Source organism: Osmia lignaria, chromosome 12 (assembly GCF_051020975.1).
Source record: "Osmia lignaria lignaria isolate PbOS001 chromosome 12, iyOsmLign1, whole genome shotgun sequence".
In the NCBI taxonomy this organism is placed as follows: Eukaryota; Metazoa; Arthropoda; class Insecta; order Hymenoptera; family Megachilidae; genus Osmia; species Osmia lignaria.
In genome coordinates, this window is record NC_135043.1 from 2,961,896 (window position 1) to 2,977,646 (window position 15,751).

At 35.4% G+C, this 15,751-nt stretch overlaps 2 protein-coding genes across 6 annotated transcripts in view; one reads left to right on the forward strand and one right to left on the reverse strand.

The window, feature by feature from the left end:
* LOC117603039 (uncharacterized) overlaps positions 1 to 15,751 on the reverse strand; it is a 48,806-nt gene that overhangs the window by 29,726 nt on the left and 3,329 nt on the right. For 3 of the 5 annotated variants that reach the window (XM_076691366.1, XM_076691364.1, XM_076691365.1), the window contains exon 4: positions 6,362 to 6,548. The exons of the other annotated variants lie outside the window; for them this stretch is intronic. In XM_076691366.1, coding sequence (XP_076547481.1) covers positions 6,362 to 6,548 — 187 coding nt within the window. The remainder of the gene's footprint in view (positions 1 to 6,361; positions 6,549 to 15,751) is intronic. 5 annotated transcript variants of the gene reach the window in all.
* LOC143305923 (uncharacterized) lies at positions 3,779 to 4,587 on the forward strand. The gene has a single exon (XM_076691170.1). It carries the CDS (start codon positions 3,832 to 3,834, stop codon positions 4,585 to 4,587), a length of 756 nt encoding a protein of 251 aa, XP_076547285.1. The 5' UTR covers positions 3,779 to 3,831.

Below are 15,751 nucleotides of genomic sequence, written 5' to 3' on the forward strand. Positions count from 1 at the left end.
AATTTTCTCCATCTCTGGGGAAAAATTACCGATTTATGGAAAACAGCGATCCTTGGTAACAATCGGGACTCTGAACACCGAAGAAGATTTCCTCCTTATCGATATGGCGGAACAGTATATTCTGGGAATGAATTTCCTCAATAAGCATTCTTGTCAGCTGGACTTTATCTTGGGAAAGCTTTGTATAAAACACCATGGTGAAATTGATTTTCTAAGAAGTAATTTGATGAAGAAACCGTTGGCATTTGGCACAAGAAGGGAAGAGGATTCCGTTCCGGAGTATCTTCAAGAACTGTACATACGCAGTGGAAAAGATTTGAATGAAGAGCAACGGTTTACATTTAGGAATTTGCTTCTTGAATTTAAAGACATTTTTGCCAAGAATTCGGAAGAAGTAGGAAAATGTAGTGTGGTCCAGCATAAAATAGACACGGGAAGTTGTTCGCCAATTAAACAACCCCCACGACGTTTGCCGTTAGACCGCCGAGATGAAGTTGAGGAACTTCTTACGAAAATGGAACGGCAAGGGGTGATTGAAAAGTCAAAGAGTCCATGGTCTTCGCCAATTGTCCTGGTCAAGAAGAAGGACGGGAGTACCAGGTTTTGTGTGGATTATCGTCGCCTCAACGAGGTTACAAAGAAGGATTCATATCCGTTGCCAAGGATCGAGGATACTCTGGATGCGGTGGCTGGTTCAACGTGGTTCATGACGCTGGATTTATAGAGTGGATATTGGCAGATCTTAGTTGATGATGAGGATAAGGAGAAGACCGCCTTCTGCGTTGGCACAGGATTGTGGCAATTTAAAGTCATGCCCTTCGGACTTTGTAACGCTCCAACCACTTTCGAGCGTTTGATGGAAAATGTTTTACAAGGATTGAACTGGAAGATTTGTCTTGTTTATTTGGATGACGTAATCATTTTTGCGAAAAGCTTCGATCAAGAGATTGAGCATATAAAAGTTGTATTCTCCCGCTTGCGCGACGCCAAACTTCTACTGAGCCCGAAGAAATGTAATTTCTTTTGCCGGGAGGTCAGGCGCGTCTTTTGAAGATCACAATGTATCGGGAAGCCGACCTGTACGGATCTATTGCTTAAAACTCCTTTGTTATTGCTTAACACTCCCAGGCGCAACAATATAATGGGCAGGTATTTCACAAATGGCCCGGACATTTTATATAATACCCACGGTTTTTTGTATTACACTTATTATTATTATTATTATTATTATTATTATTAAAACCATACATAGATGTGATAGGTTAGGATGGGCCAAACACTTAAATCCGGCCGCCGTGAAGCGGCCGGCATCGCTTTTGTTATTATTTAAACAACACTATTTTTCTTAGAAAAGTGTTGCCGGCCGTCTTACGGCGCGTCGCACAGTGGTCGACTTTAATTAAAAATCGGCCAAAAATGGAAAAATGAACATGCGTCTAACTGAAAATTTTTTTTCATGATTTGATTTACAGATATTTTCTACTTATTAGACATAAGTTTTTTTGGGTAAAAAGTTATTAACAATGGAGAAAATATACGTAATTAAAATTTTATCAAATATTGTTTTTTGTTTTCCCCTTTTATTAAATCCTATGCGTCTAAAACGATTTGAAATGCTAAAAATATAGCTTTAAAAGATTGTAACAACGACAAAGGTATACCTATAAAGTTTTCCGTTAATAAGATATCCCTTATCTCACTATTTACTGCATAACTTTTTCCGGAGGTGTTTGGAGAAAATTTCTCGCGCTGCATTTTATTCAAAACTTGTTACTACAATTGCAAAATAAGAAATTAGCTGCCGCTTTTTGCCGCTTTTAAAATAAATCGATCCAGACAGTGTCAAAGGAGTATCTTTTCCTTAGAAATCGTCGCAAATCTTAAGAAGAAAACAGAACTACCAACGAAATGTTTGTACAAATGTGTTTTGGCACCTAAAATGGTGTCAACTGCAATAAATAACTTTTCTCTAAGTGTGATAACAAAGGACATATCGAATTGAAGTTAATTTTATTAAGCGAAACAGCAAAATCTTTTTAATAGAATGATAACATTTATTGAACCAAATACAATAACCTACCAATCAATATGTTTCCATATAGTATAATGTAATAAATTAGATTAAAAAAGCTAGGAGGATCAGAACAGTTCGAATTGTTTTTAGATCGTCAGCTAAATCACGCGCGACTGCATCAGCCGATGAACCAGCACAGCAGAGCGAATAACAAATACAGGCCAAACCTTCTTATGTTTATTATGTTTCTTACATTACATTGTTCTGTAGTTCTGAACAGGCAGTTCTCCTGACAGTCAGTATAAGAAGCGGTTTCAGAAAATCAAAAAAAAAAACAAATATTTATATCTTATTTTTAATTATTATTAACCATAATAGCAGTTAAGGTTGTAATTTATTTTAGTAGTTAATTTATAATCATAGTGCTTGTATAGTGTAGTGGTTCTGTTATTATATAATAGAGTAGTTTTGTTTGACATTTTTAAATAGTTGTAAGTGAATTTTAAAATCAAATTGTGCCGAGGACTAGTGTTGTGTACATAACTTAGGCAAATTGCAGAAAGTGTTGGTATCAACTTTCAGTGACCGAAATGGCTAATTTTAAAAAGAAGGAACTTTTTAATCTTTGGAGGAATACTGAAGATAAGGAAAAGTGTAATTTCATTCTTCAGTTTGTGTTAGAGAAACTTAATACAGAACGAAACGAACAATACGATAGCTTAATAAAATCTAAAGTAGATAGTATATGCAAAGCGTTTAAAGATAAATGGCGAACCTCACATCGAACATTACGGACATTTTTATCAACAAATGCAGAATGGCTCGAAGACTCTATCGACTTCAGTAATATTTTAAATACAATTACCAATCAACCATCTTCTAGCACTTCTGCCACTATTATAAAAAGAGGAAGACCAAAAGTAGATAACACTATTGCTAGTGAAAGAACGAAGCGACGAAGACTTGAATCTCTTTCAGGGTATAGTTCAAGTGAACTATGCCATGCATTGGAAAAATCTCTTCGCTCAGAAGGGCGATATAATGACTATAAATTAATAAAATCATTATCGATGTCTCCTTTGCAGCAGTCAGATACACAAAATTGCAGTGGTGCTATTATAAAGTTAACGCCGGATGAAGCCTTAGCATCTTATGTGCAAAATAAGATGACTAAATTTCAATACATTTCAATGCATACAGAAACTAAGAAACACAATGCGAACATCTATCCGTGCTACGATTATATTATTAGTGCAAAAAAACGTTGCTATCCGGAGGAAATAATTGTTAGTGAAACTTTTGCAGAAGTAAATTTACAGAGTCTTGTTGAACATACAGTTAACCGTTTGTTTATTGCTCAATCGAACACTTTTAAAAATATAGAAAATGAATCGGAACTTTTAATTATTTTTAAATGGGGTTGTGATGGATCTGCAGGACAAAAAAATTATAAACAAGTGTTTGAAGATTCTAATAGTGACGATTCTTTTTTGTTTGCTATTTCTTTAGTTCCTTTGCAAATATTATCTTCAAATAAAGAAAATGTTTTTTGGCAAAATCCAAGGGCATCATCAACGAGGTATTGTCGGCCCATAAAATTACTTTTTGAAAAAGAATCTGGTGATCTAGTTCGTGCAGAAGTTAATAAAATTAAAGACCAAATAAAAGATTTATCGCCAACCATAGTTTCATATAATGGTAAATCACTGAAAGTACAAAACGATTTTAAATTTACTATGATAGATAATAAGGGTTGTAGTTACGTAACAGGAAGCCCTTCGTCCAATTGTTACATTTGTGGTTCAAAACCATCCGAAATGAATAATTTAGAAAAGCATCAAGAACAGCAGTCACTACAAAATTTGGAATACGGTATATCAAGCTTACACGCCTGGATTAAGTTTTTTGAATGCGTGTTGCATATTGCATACAGACTGGATTGCAAGATTTGGCGAGTAAGTAAAGGAGAAACGAAAGAGCAAGTCACCATAAGAAAAAGAAATATACAAGAAAAACTTAGAGCAAAAATGGGTCTTCTCGTTGATGTTCCGAAACCCGGATACGGAACAACAAATAATGGGAATACATCAAGGAAGTTCTTTTCCCAAACTAAATTGGCCTCAGAAATTACTGGTGTAAATGAAGATTTAATTTATAGATTTTCAGTTATATTAAATACAATATCAAGTGGTTATAGCGTAAATGCAGAGCAATTTGGGAAGTATGCATTCGAAACAGCACAATTATATGTATACCATTACAACTGGTACTACATGCCTCAGACAGTACACAAGGTACTTATTCACGGTGCAGAAATTATAAAATCATTTATAGTTCCAATTGGACAATTGTCAGAAGAAGCACTTGAATCTCGACACAAAGACTGTAAAAGGTTTCGAGAACATAATACTCGAAAATTTTCCAGAAAGGCCAATATAGAAGATCTATTTCATATGCTGTGTGTAACATCAGATCCAGTTATCACAAATTTTATTGGATTGCCGATAAAAAAAACAGCTGTAATCAACGAAGATGTCCAATTCCTCTTAAGTGAGGATATAAATGACGATTAAAACTATTATCTGGTAATTTTTTTTTAAACTTTAAGTAATATCGATTTTTGACCGCAAAATGAAACAAATCGACCACTGTGCGTCGCGGCCGCGGCGGCCGGATTTATATATGTAGCCTAATTTAACCTATCATATCTATGTAACAAGAGCGTTTCGATACATTGACCAACACCCTCTAGGTATTCTGTATAATGATCGGACGTTTTATGGATTGACCGAAACTTGTTACGGATATTTTGCACAATGTCTTTTCTGCACAATGTCATTTCTACACAATGCCCGGCCATTTTACAAAATGCCCACGTTAAACACATTGCCCGTTACAAACGGTTTCATCACGATTGGTTCATTCCTTGCAAAGTAACACCAAGAAATAAGCTTTTTGCTATAACAATAGTTATTAACAATAATAAATTCTATACATTTTTGGAAGCGAGCTCATCACGGAAATATCTCCAATTAGATTGGAAAGCTTTCATCGCGGACGGTACATTCCGTGCAGAGTAACACCAGCGAATAGGTTTCGAAAATAGGCTGAAAAGTGGAAATCTTGCCCAGCTCTGATTTATAACAATCCGAGTTTGTAAGAAACGATAATTTATAACAGACATTGTAACCGTAACAATGATAAAAAAACATGGGCATCGCGAGACGGCCGATAAGAGCGAAGCTCAAGTCGTAATGCGTAAATTTACAGTTTAGAATTGATTTAGTAATTTCATGGTATAATATTGAAAATGAAAATAAAATGGTCACTATTAGAGAAATGATATTTATTACTACAAATAAATACGGCGAGATCGTCTTTTGTCGCGAACGTTCTCGTACGCACGATCGACGCGAAATTTTGCTGGATATACGCTACAATACTAATAACACTGCCCAACAGTGAATTTGTGTTCCGATCCCCACTAAGTGATTCTTATAGTGTTTTGAACGCTGATTACGAATCTACAAACCGTTTTGCTCCTATACGTACAGTTTTTGAGAAATTTGATTTTGAAAAAAAAAAACATATTTTTCAGATTTAAACAAATTTTCTGACGTGATTATAAAAGATATTGAAATTCTATTTACACTAAAAGATTCTGTAGACTTTCCTGAATACAACGATACCTATCTTTAATACATTAGATATGTTTAAGTATGTTTAAACGGTCATTGAACGCGGAGAGACCCCGAATTGACACCAATTTTTTAGGATATTTTTCAATTTATCTGAAAAAGTAGAGGTCCAGCGTAAAATCGAATTATACCACGCGACAGAGCAGATTTTTATCTTGAAAATCCACCCAGAGAAAGTTGCAACATCGAATTTTTTATCAAGCCAGAAAGCGAAATAGCCTCGCGGGAGACGAAGCACCGACAGTGGTGCTCGGCGTCCTGCCTATATTACAATTATGTCAGCTTACTTCAATATGAAATTTATTATTATTATTATTATTATTATTATTATTATTATTATTATTATTATTATTATTGTTATTATTATTATTGTTATTATTATTATTGTTATTATTGTTGTTGTTATTATTGTTGTTGTTGTTATTATTGTTGTTGTTGTTGTTGTTATTATTGTTGTTATTATTGTTGTTATTATTGTTGTTATTATTGTTGTTATTATTGATGTTATTGTTATTATTGTTCTTATTGTTATTATTGTTATTATTGTTATTATTATTGTTATTATTATTTATTGCTATACTACTAGCATATTTGTTATTTATCAATAATTTTACAATATAAATGGATATTCATAAGTTAAAATACATACCTAGAATTTTTTCGTCCCGACTGACGTTTATGTGGTGTATTTATATCCACGATTAATGTCCAACAATAGTCTGCAAGCATCGTGGCACTATCTTTTGCAAAATACCGATTCTCCATAACTGAAATGTCCTGATGAAATCTTTCACCGTGTTCGTCACTTACATCACCAAGATTGCACGGAAAAAAGTCTAAGTGGCAATATAGAAAATGCATTTTGAATGACATATTGCACCCTAATCTATAAAACGCATCTATTAATTCTTTCACTACCTCAGTATATTTCGGTGAACGATATTTTCCTAGAAAATTCTGACATATATTTTCGAAAACTACCCAGGTTCTCTTTTCCGGTGAAGTCATTGTATTGAAAAATTCTTTATTTCCAATTAAAGTTCTAATTTGTGGTCCTACAAAAATTCCTTCCTTTATTTTGGCTTCTGATAGACCAGGAAATTTCGTTCGTAAGTATTCTAATGCTGGTTTATTTTGGTTCAAAGCTTTAACAAATGCTTTTATTAATCCTAATTTTATGTGAAGCGGAGGTAAATATATTTTATTTGAATTTACTAGTGGTTCATATTTTATATTTTTCTGTCCTGGAATAAAATTTTGTCTTGCCGGCCAAGTTTTGATTCTATAATGTTCGGTTCTTGCTCTACTGTCCCACTCACATAAAAAACAGCAATATTTTATGTAACCACCTTGTAAACCCGTCAGAATTGCAATTGCTTTTTAATCTGCGCATACATGCCAATTGTATTTTTTATAATTTATTTTCTCGAGCAGCAATTTAAAAATATCATATGTTTCCTTTAATTTGATACCATATGCAATGGGGATCGAAGGATAAATATTTCCAATATGAAGTAATACTGCTTTCAAACTTTTTTTCGACGAATCAATGAATAACCTCCATTCTTCAGGCCGATGTTGAAATTTTAATTCAGTATATAATGAATCTACGTCAGAGCAGTAACACAGATCTCCGCTTACTGAAAAATATTTTTTTAATTTTTCACTTCGATTCCGAAAATGTGATATCGTCGTGCCCTGTTCTAGTAAATTCCATTGTTGGAATCTAGAACCTAAAATTTCCGCCTTCTCCTTTGTTAAATTTAAGTCTCTTACTAGATCATTCAATTCTCCTTGAGTGATTAAGTGGACCTCTTCGTTTTCAAGAGATTTCGGAGCTTCATCATCAGATGTACTTTCACTGGTATTCAAAACATCAAGTGTAGAAGTTACAGGTGGTGCGTGCATTTCATCTTCTCGAACAGGCCTTAGTGCGGATGGAACATTCGGGCAATAAATTTTGCTTTTATCTTTTTTCCTGTATCCACTGATATTACATAAACAAAAATAGCAATCTGTTGTGTGGTCAGATGGCTCTCTCCAAATCATTGGCACAGTAAAAGGCATCCTTCTCTTTCGATTTTTTACAAATAAAAGTAGCGTTGTAGCACATCTTCGACAACACACATGAGGAGCCCAATACTTGTCCTGGTCACCAAGTTTGATTCCAAAATATTGTTCGTAAGCAATCTTAATTGGCGTCGTTATATATCGTCGCGCAATTTTTAGTACCATTTCACCACACACATAACAAAACGAATTTGGGTTATTTGTACAGTCACGCGACATTATAATTTAAAAGGATTAAATTAACTATAGCGAATTAAAAATATTTTTAAATTATAGAATATGATTAAAAAATGTACACTAAAACACACCAATTAGAAGAAATTAATTAAAATAACAGTACTTAAAGTAAACAATTATGTAAAATATAATAACACTAATTTTTGTAAAATTCTGCTCCAATGCTTCTTTTCTGTTTCGATGCTTTAACGATATTGAACGAAAACTGAAGACACATGGATTACATTGTTTAGACGTACCATGTCTGGCATTTGTTATTTGGCATTTCATTTGTAAAAGATAGAAAGAAAAGGATACATTTCACTGCGCCGAAATAAACCAGTATTTGAATACATACGAACGAAATTTCCTGGTCTATCAGAAGCCAAAATAAAGGAAGGAATTTTTGTAGGACCACAAATTAGAACTTTAATTGGAAATAAAGAATTTTTCAATACAATGACTTCACCGGAAAAGAGAACCTGGGTAGCTTTCGAAAATATATGTCAGAATTTTCTAGGAAAATATCGTTCACCGAAATATACTGAGATAGTGAAAGAATTAATAGATGCGTTTTATAGATTAGGGTGCAATATGTCATTCAAAATGCATTTTCTATATTGCCACTTAGACTTTTTTCAGTGCAATCTTGGTGATGTAAGTGACGAACACGGTGAAAGATTTCATCAGGACATTTCAGTTATGGAGAATCGGTATTTTGCAAAAGATAGTGCCACGATGCTTGCAGACTATTGTTGGACATTAATCGTGGATATAAATACACCACATAAATGTCAGTTGGGACGAAAAAAATTCTAGGTATGTATTTTAACTTATGAATATCCATTTATATTGTAAAATTATTGATAAATAACAAATATGCTAGTAGTATAGCATTAAATAATAATAATAATAATAATAATAATAATAATAATAATAATAATAATAATAATAATAATAAATTTCATATTGAAGTAAGCTGACATAATTGTAATATAGGCAGGACGCCGAGCACCACTGTCGGTGCTTCGTCTCCCGCGAGGCTATTTCGCTTTCTGGCTTGATAAAAAATTCGATGTTGCAACTTTCTCTGGGTGGATTTTCAAGATAAAAATCTGCTCTATCGCGTGGTATAATTCGATTTTACGCTGGACCTCTACTTTTTCAGATAAATTGAAAAATATCCTAAAAAATTGGTGTCAATTCGGGGTCCCTCCACGTTCAATGACCGTTTAAACATACTTAAACATTTCTAATGTATTAAAGATAGGTATCGTTGTATTCAGGAAAGTCTACAGAATCTTTTAGTGTAAATAGAATTTCAATATCTTTTATAATCACGTCAGAAAATTTGTTTAAATCTGAAAAATATGCTTTTTTTTCAAAATCAAATTTCTCAAAAACTGTACGTATAGGAGCAAAACGGTTTGCAGATTCGTAATCAGCGTTCAAAACACTATAAGAATCACTTAGTGGGGATCGGAACACACGAAAAAAGTTAAAATTTGTTGGACAGTGTAATTAATTTCAAAACATGTGAATGGGAGACAAATAGCGGAGAGGGACCCGAGGATTGGAGTCGATGGTACGCGCTATCATGGTAGGCGCCGAACGCGCAAAGGAGAGCACCAATATAAAAAATGAAAGAAGCGAGAGAATGAGAAAAGGGAATATGCAATATTGTATTACATATAAAATACCATGATATTACTGCATCGCAAACTAATGACTTCATGCAAATCTATAATATAAAACATAACTTACCTTTCTTGCAGTTTTTTATTTTTAGATACACGCTTTACAAATATGGTATAACTCCGATTTTTCTTATTCCCTTTCAAATGCATTCTGCTTCTTGCATTTGCACTTTCTTCTTTTCATTCCATATTCACACAATTAGCACAATAATGTATAAAAATTAAATAGTTCAAAAGTTATAAATTATACACAACAAATGAAAACTGTATTGCTTTCTTGCGCGTGTTCACCGTTGTGCGGAAAAAAGACAATCAGAGAGAGCATCAGAAATCCAAGATGGTAAGTACCTTCAAGACGCACATACATTCGTGTCTTCCTTACTGTATGAAATAAGAAGTTAATTTACTATACGTATGTTTAGGAACAAATAAACAGAGGAGAAGGAGAAAGCAACTTGGAGAAAAGCATAGCAGCAGAGAAAAGAGAGCGACAATATAAAAAAGAAGTAAACACGTATAATTGCGATTTCTAAGCGTGGAATCAACACCCATATGAGTACTACAATAATTATGATTATGTTTCATTTTACAGATCGCATTATTAAATAAAGCGACTAAAATATAGTCGCGAAGGAAGGGGAAAAAAGGACTTTGGTGGAGGACGAGGAGGGAAACAGGGATGGGGGGGGGGGGGGGGACGCTCCAATCATTATTTTTAAATTAAATAAAATAAAAAAAGAGTACTATGGTTTGTTTATTGTTTTCTACCCATACCCTAATTAAAATATAAGAAAATAAATATTATCAGTAAAATATATAGGTAATAAAAAACATAAAGTAAAATAAGTAAAATAAAAGCATATTGAAAACAAATTTTTTTTTAAATTGGTTGTTTTTATGTATAAAAGAACATAGGTTACAAGTTACATTTCTTGCTTGCTTTACTAACCAAATTAGTAAACGTATTCACGAAGAAATGTAGGCATAAACAGAATTAATACTTTTACATGAAGCTAATGCTTGCACCGACGAGATTCGTCCTTGTTATTCGTCCTTATTTCGCAACAAACTAAGACAAAATAGATCTTAATTTACAGGTAAGGGTTGTGGCTAGACCGCTCAACTCATGATTTCAATCACAGCACTCTTTTAGTAGCCTAAAAATGCTTCGATTCCGCGAATGCATTTTGTCGAATTTTTACCTCTTCTTTGGACGCTTATATTACTAAACATCAACATAATCCCACCGAAACATGAGTTGAGCGGTGTGCATTGGACCTTCCTCTTTCGAATAAGCCCTCACCCAGCCCTAAATGTTCTCATACAAGGACGAATCACGGAAGCGCGTAAACCCATGTTTATGTCCATTTTTGCCGGTAATGTCAACGCGCTACTATTACCCGTATCTACCCCCTTAACGGATGCTCTAAGTCGATCTTTTATCGACGCGATAGTGTTATCGACGCGACAATTATCGATCTATATTTTTGGAGTGAATTTTTTTGTTAAACATAACTATTAATTAATACAAGAATTTTTTTAGCTATTAAATATAAATGTAATTGTTAGCGTAGATCAGAATAATACAAAAATAAATGAATGAACTGTTACAAAATTAATTATATAAAAACGAAAAAAAAAAAATGTTTTCATAAATAATAATAAATTTTATTTTTTTTTTTTATTGATTCCTTTTTGTTGCTATTCCTGTTCTTGTGGGATGTTACAATAGCATAAACATGTTTAGTATTTTAACAGTGTTGATTGCACTTTCTTCTGCTTTTTCAGATCTCCGTATATGTGATGATAAACCGGCAGTATTTTATCCAAGTCTCTGGTAACTTGCATGTTTCGATCCATGTCTGGATCGAAAAAAGCCTCGCAAACCTCGCATTAACTGAATTTTTGTTCGCATTGAGGGGGTAGACACGGGTAATACAGTGAGGTGACATTACCGGCAAAAATGGGCATAAAAAGGGGTCCGGGATTTTTCGCTTTTCGTCCTTATATGAGAATATTTGAGGCTGGGTGAGGGCTCATTCGAAAGAGGAAGGTTCAATGCAGCGCGCTCTGGTCATGATTGAACGTGATTTTGTTAATATCTAATAATATGAGTGTCCAAAGTAGAGGAAAAATCGAGAAAATACATCCGCAGAATCCAAGGTATTTTTAGGTCACTAAAAGAGTTTTGTGACTCAAAAGATGACCAGAGCGCGATGCGCTGAACCTTTCTCTTTCGAATGAGCCCTCACCCAGCATCAAATAGTCTCATATAAGGACGAAAAGCGAAAAATCGCGATTGCATTCTCACAGACGAGTTCCGCCATTATCTGGATACTACAGAGCAAGTCACGTGACAAATTTAGTTCAGCTAGTTGTTATAAGGTGGCGTCTTAGTACAGGGAGATTCTTTCGGCGCGCAACACAATAGCCGCCCCGCACAATGGAACCCTGCGGTTGTTGCGGGTAAAGAGACCCAGGGGCCATATCGCCGGACCCAAGACTGCTCTGTGGGTGTTTATGGCTGAGACGAAGACAAGAAACGGAACAGCAGGGATTCCATTGTGCGGCACGGCTATTGTGTTGCGCGCCGAGAGAATCTCCCTGTAGAAAGGCTGCCGATTTGGAATCGTAGTTAGAATCAAGCGTTAGCTTGATTACGTCACTCGAACTGTACTGCGAAGGCAAGCGAAAACGGCAACATCGCCCGAACGCTGAGTGAGACGCACTACAGTCATGCTGTCCTTCTCTCATTCTGAATGTTGAGATTATCCCCTTTCGCTAAGTTTTGACTGCGGCCCGCCTGGATTTTTCACAGCTCCCCATAACCTCGCCCCATTCAAACTATATCGTGTTTGGTATCATTTTAATCAGAAAAATTTCACCAATGCACTAGTAAAAGTTTCAGTAAAACAAAGTCAAAAATAAAAAAGTTTTATAATTGAATTAGTATTAGTCACACCGATACGTTTCGGCTCTTTCCTTTGATCATTAGACCTCTCTCTCTTTCCTCCACTGTCTGTCCCTTTCTACGTTCATGCTTGGCTGGTCGTCGCATCTAATTCGAGATTCGACATCTCGGCTGGATGTATGCAACGTCTGATTCAAAAACTCTGTTGCATATATTCAGCTTTTACTGTATATGTAGACGCGAGGTCCCTCCATTTATTAGTTCTAATAGTACCATAGTACATTTTTATGCAGAATGTTTCAAGGAGTTGACACAAATAAAAAAAAAATGCAATTCCATTTAAATAAAAAGTGGATTTGCATTTTTTGAGTGCATCGTTGCATTCACGAAGAAAATGAAATCATAGAAAAATAAACATTATCATACTATTGAACTTTTACATAAAGAGCTTTTTCCTATCTCTTGCCAAATTCAAGATATAACCCGTCAGAAATTGCATGACGTATCCTGTATATTTTTATTAATTAAGAAACATTTATTTAAAGAAGTTAATAACTTTTTCTAAAAAGTTTCTCAGATTGCACGTTCCTTCGGTTCTTCAGAGTAGGCATATATTTTTCAACAGCGAGGGGTGCTACGGTGCGCTATATAAAATCCACGCGTTCAGTCAGTCAGAATTTATCGGAGCGGGACAATTCTATCATTTAGGTTGAAAGAAGGATAGCATGATCACCCTACATCTCACTCTAACCACGCGCCAATGTTTCGCTTTCGTTCTTCAGGCGGATCGTCGCGATGCCTCTGGCGAGATGAGCGTTTGAATGTGTTTGTAAAAAAATACTTGAGGCGCTGTTGCCTTCCTAGATCGTTGCGCGCACGCTAGTTGAGAATGAAATCTTTCAAGTTCGTAACAGACCACGCAAGTGGCTCCACCAGGCCCAACGAAAAAACTGCTGTAATACCGACGTCCCGAATCGGAGAGGTCACGTGCCGTGTCTACCCCCTTAATAATTCAAAAACGAAGCTTCAAACAACTTTTTCGCAAAGGAAAAAGTTGTTCAGAATCACCCCAGCTACCACCACTTCACAGGGTAAAAATGAGTTCTGGGACACCCTGTATGTGTTTGTAGCGACACCAGCGATCCTGGTAGTGAGGCGTAACACTAATTTTCGTTACGGCATGAAATAGGGGAGTTTGGAAGGCCTGGTGTCGAACAGCCGTTGGCGCAGCGGGGGTTCCAACCCGACTATCTATAGGGTATTCTATTTAAAATTTTGAAGATACGACGACTGTTGCAGCGTTGCCGGCCGCCTTCCGCCTAACATGACCTATCCTAACCTAACCTACATATAAATGGTAACTTACGACAGGGAAAAGAAAAAGTTACAAAAAGTTTTTAAAAAAATGGATTTTACATGGGTCACCCTATAGAAACGGAAGCCGATATCGCTATGGTGTGAACGGCTATTCGACACTTGACGATAACGGTTGCTACAGCGAAGACGGTAGTGTTGGTTGCGTCTGTGTAATAAAAATTCTATGTATTGTACGAAAGTTTTTAATTAATATCTCGGAAATTAATAGGAAGCTGAAGATACCACTTGGCTGAACTTCACTTTAGCGGACACAAAATTATCCACTTTTTTCTCCTCAATCTAACAATTTTCGATGCGTAGAATCCAAAAACGCAGGTTTTAACTGTCGAAATGCAGCGGTTTAAAAGTAATGAGCGTATAAAGTTTGACACTTTTGGTGCATTTGCTACGTTACTGCGACACCATATTGGCTTCTTGTCCAATGAACGGTGTCGCTAGCAGCAGACAGAACCACGTGGGTGACGACCATTTTAGCGGGCTAAGTCAAATGTTTCACCTACATTTGTTTTGCACATGTTTCACTTTTTACCTTTTCAATTGTTTCGCAGCCTACAGGTAAGAATTTTTTCAGAATTTCCAATGCGTTTGAAGAGTTTAGTTGTCTGTGCCACGTTTTCCGCTATATTGTTTGCCGTTTTTTTCTTGTTTTTGACTGATTTGTTTGTTTTTTGTTTAATTGTTTTTTAGTGTTTCTTGTGCTGTTTTGTTGCTTCTCTGTTATATTTGTTTTGTTTAACTTGTTTATTGTTTTCAAACGAAGAATTCAATCTGTACGATGGAACTTTCGTAATTTGCCTAGTTCAAAGGAAGAGGCAATTACTTGGGCGCAAGAACAAGGACTATTACGCACAAATAAGATGTGTCCTAAACACCGCAAGCCCATGAAAGTGTACCAGGAAACAGAACATGGATTTGGTCGGTTTCGGTGTCCAGCATATCCTGCATATCCAGCAGCCATGGTAAATTCATTTTTCAACGAAATTTGCTTGCCTTTACATAAAGTGTTGGAATAATATTATTTGATATTGACAAAAATGATTCTCTGTGTTGAGAGTCACTGCTCTTAAACAAAGGCCTAGCTCTGTCAAGCCGTACCAGACCTAAGGGTCTGGGGCAATAAACACATTGAAGGCCCGGGGCCGTTATTTTCCTTTTTGAAAGTGGGCGCTGGTTTTCCAGCGTGCATTTTTCGGATGGATTCTTTCCTTGTTCTTTCCTGACATAGTGAAGACGTTCCTTCGTTGCTCTTCGAATAAAGCTTTTATAATTAGAAAAAAAAACTGTTTTACAATTTATTAAACCCATAACTCCAATATAAAGCGATCACGTAAGTTGCAGCATTTCAACTAATAAATAACTTATGCTGTAAACTGTTATGAAAATTGTTTCATTTTTTTAAGACTGATTTACTGCTTCACACGAGATTTTTCTCTCGCGAAGCTACCACGACGTCGCCCTCGACAATAGCGGCGTGCTATCATTATTGTCGCGAAATGATAACCACCAATTTATAAAAATTCAAGCAGGCCAACCAAAGTTAGGTGGTATCTCGTAGTTTGGTTTTCCGATCGTTGTTCAGGTATCGTACATAACAATTTCATATTGCTGTTTTTCCATTTTAATTATTTTCATTTTGTCATTCTAATGTTATTCAAGATTGACGAAGCAAAGTTCGGTAAACGTAACTACAATCACGGTCGTGTAGCGAAAGAACACTAGGTTCTGGGGATTGTCGACACACAGACAAATGACTGCAGGATGATAGTTG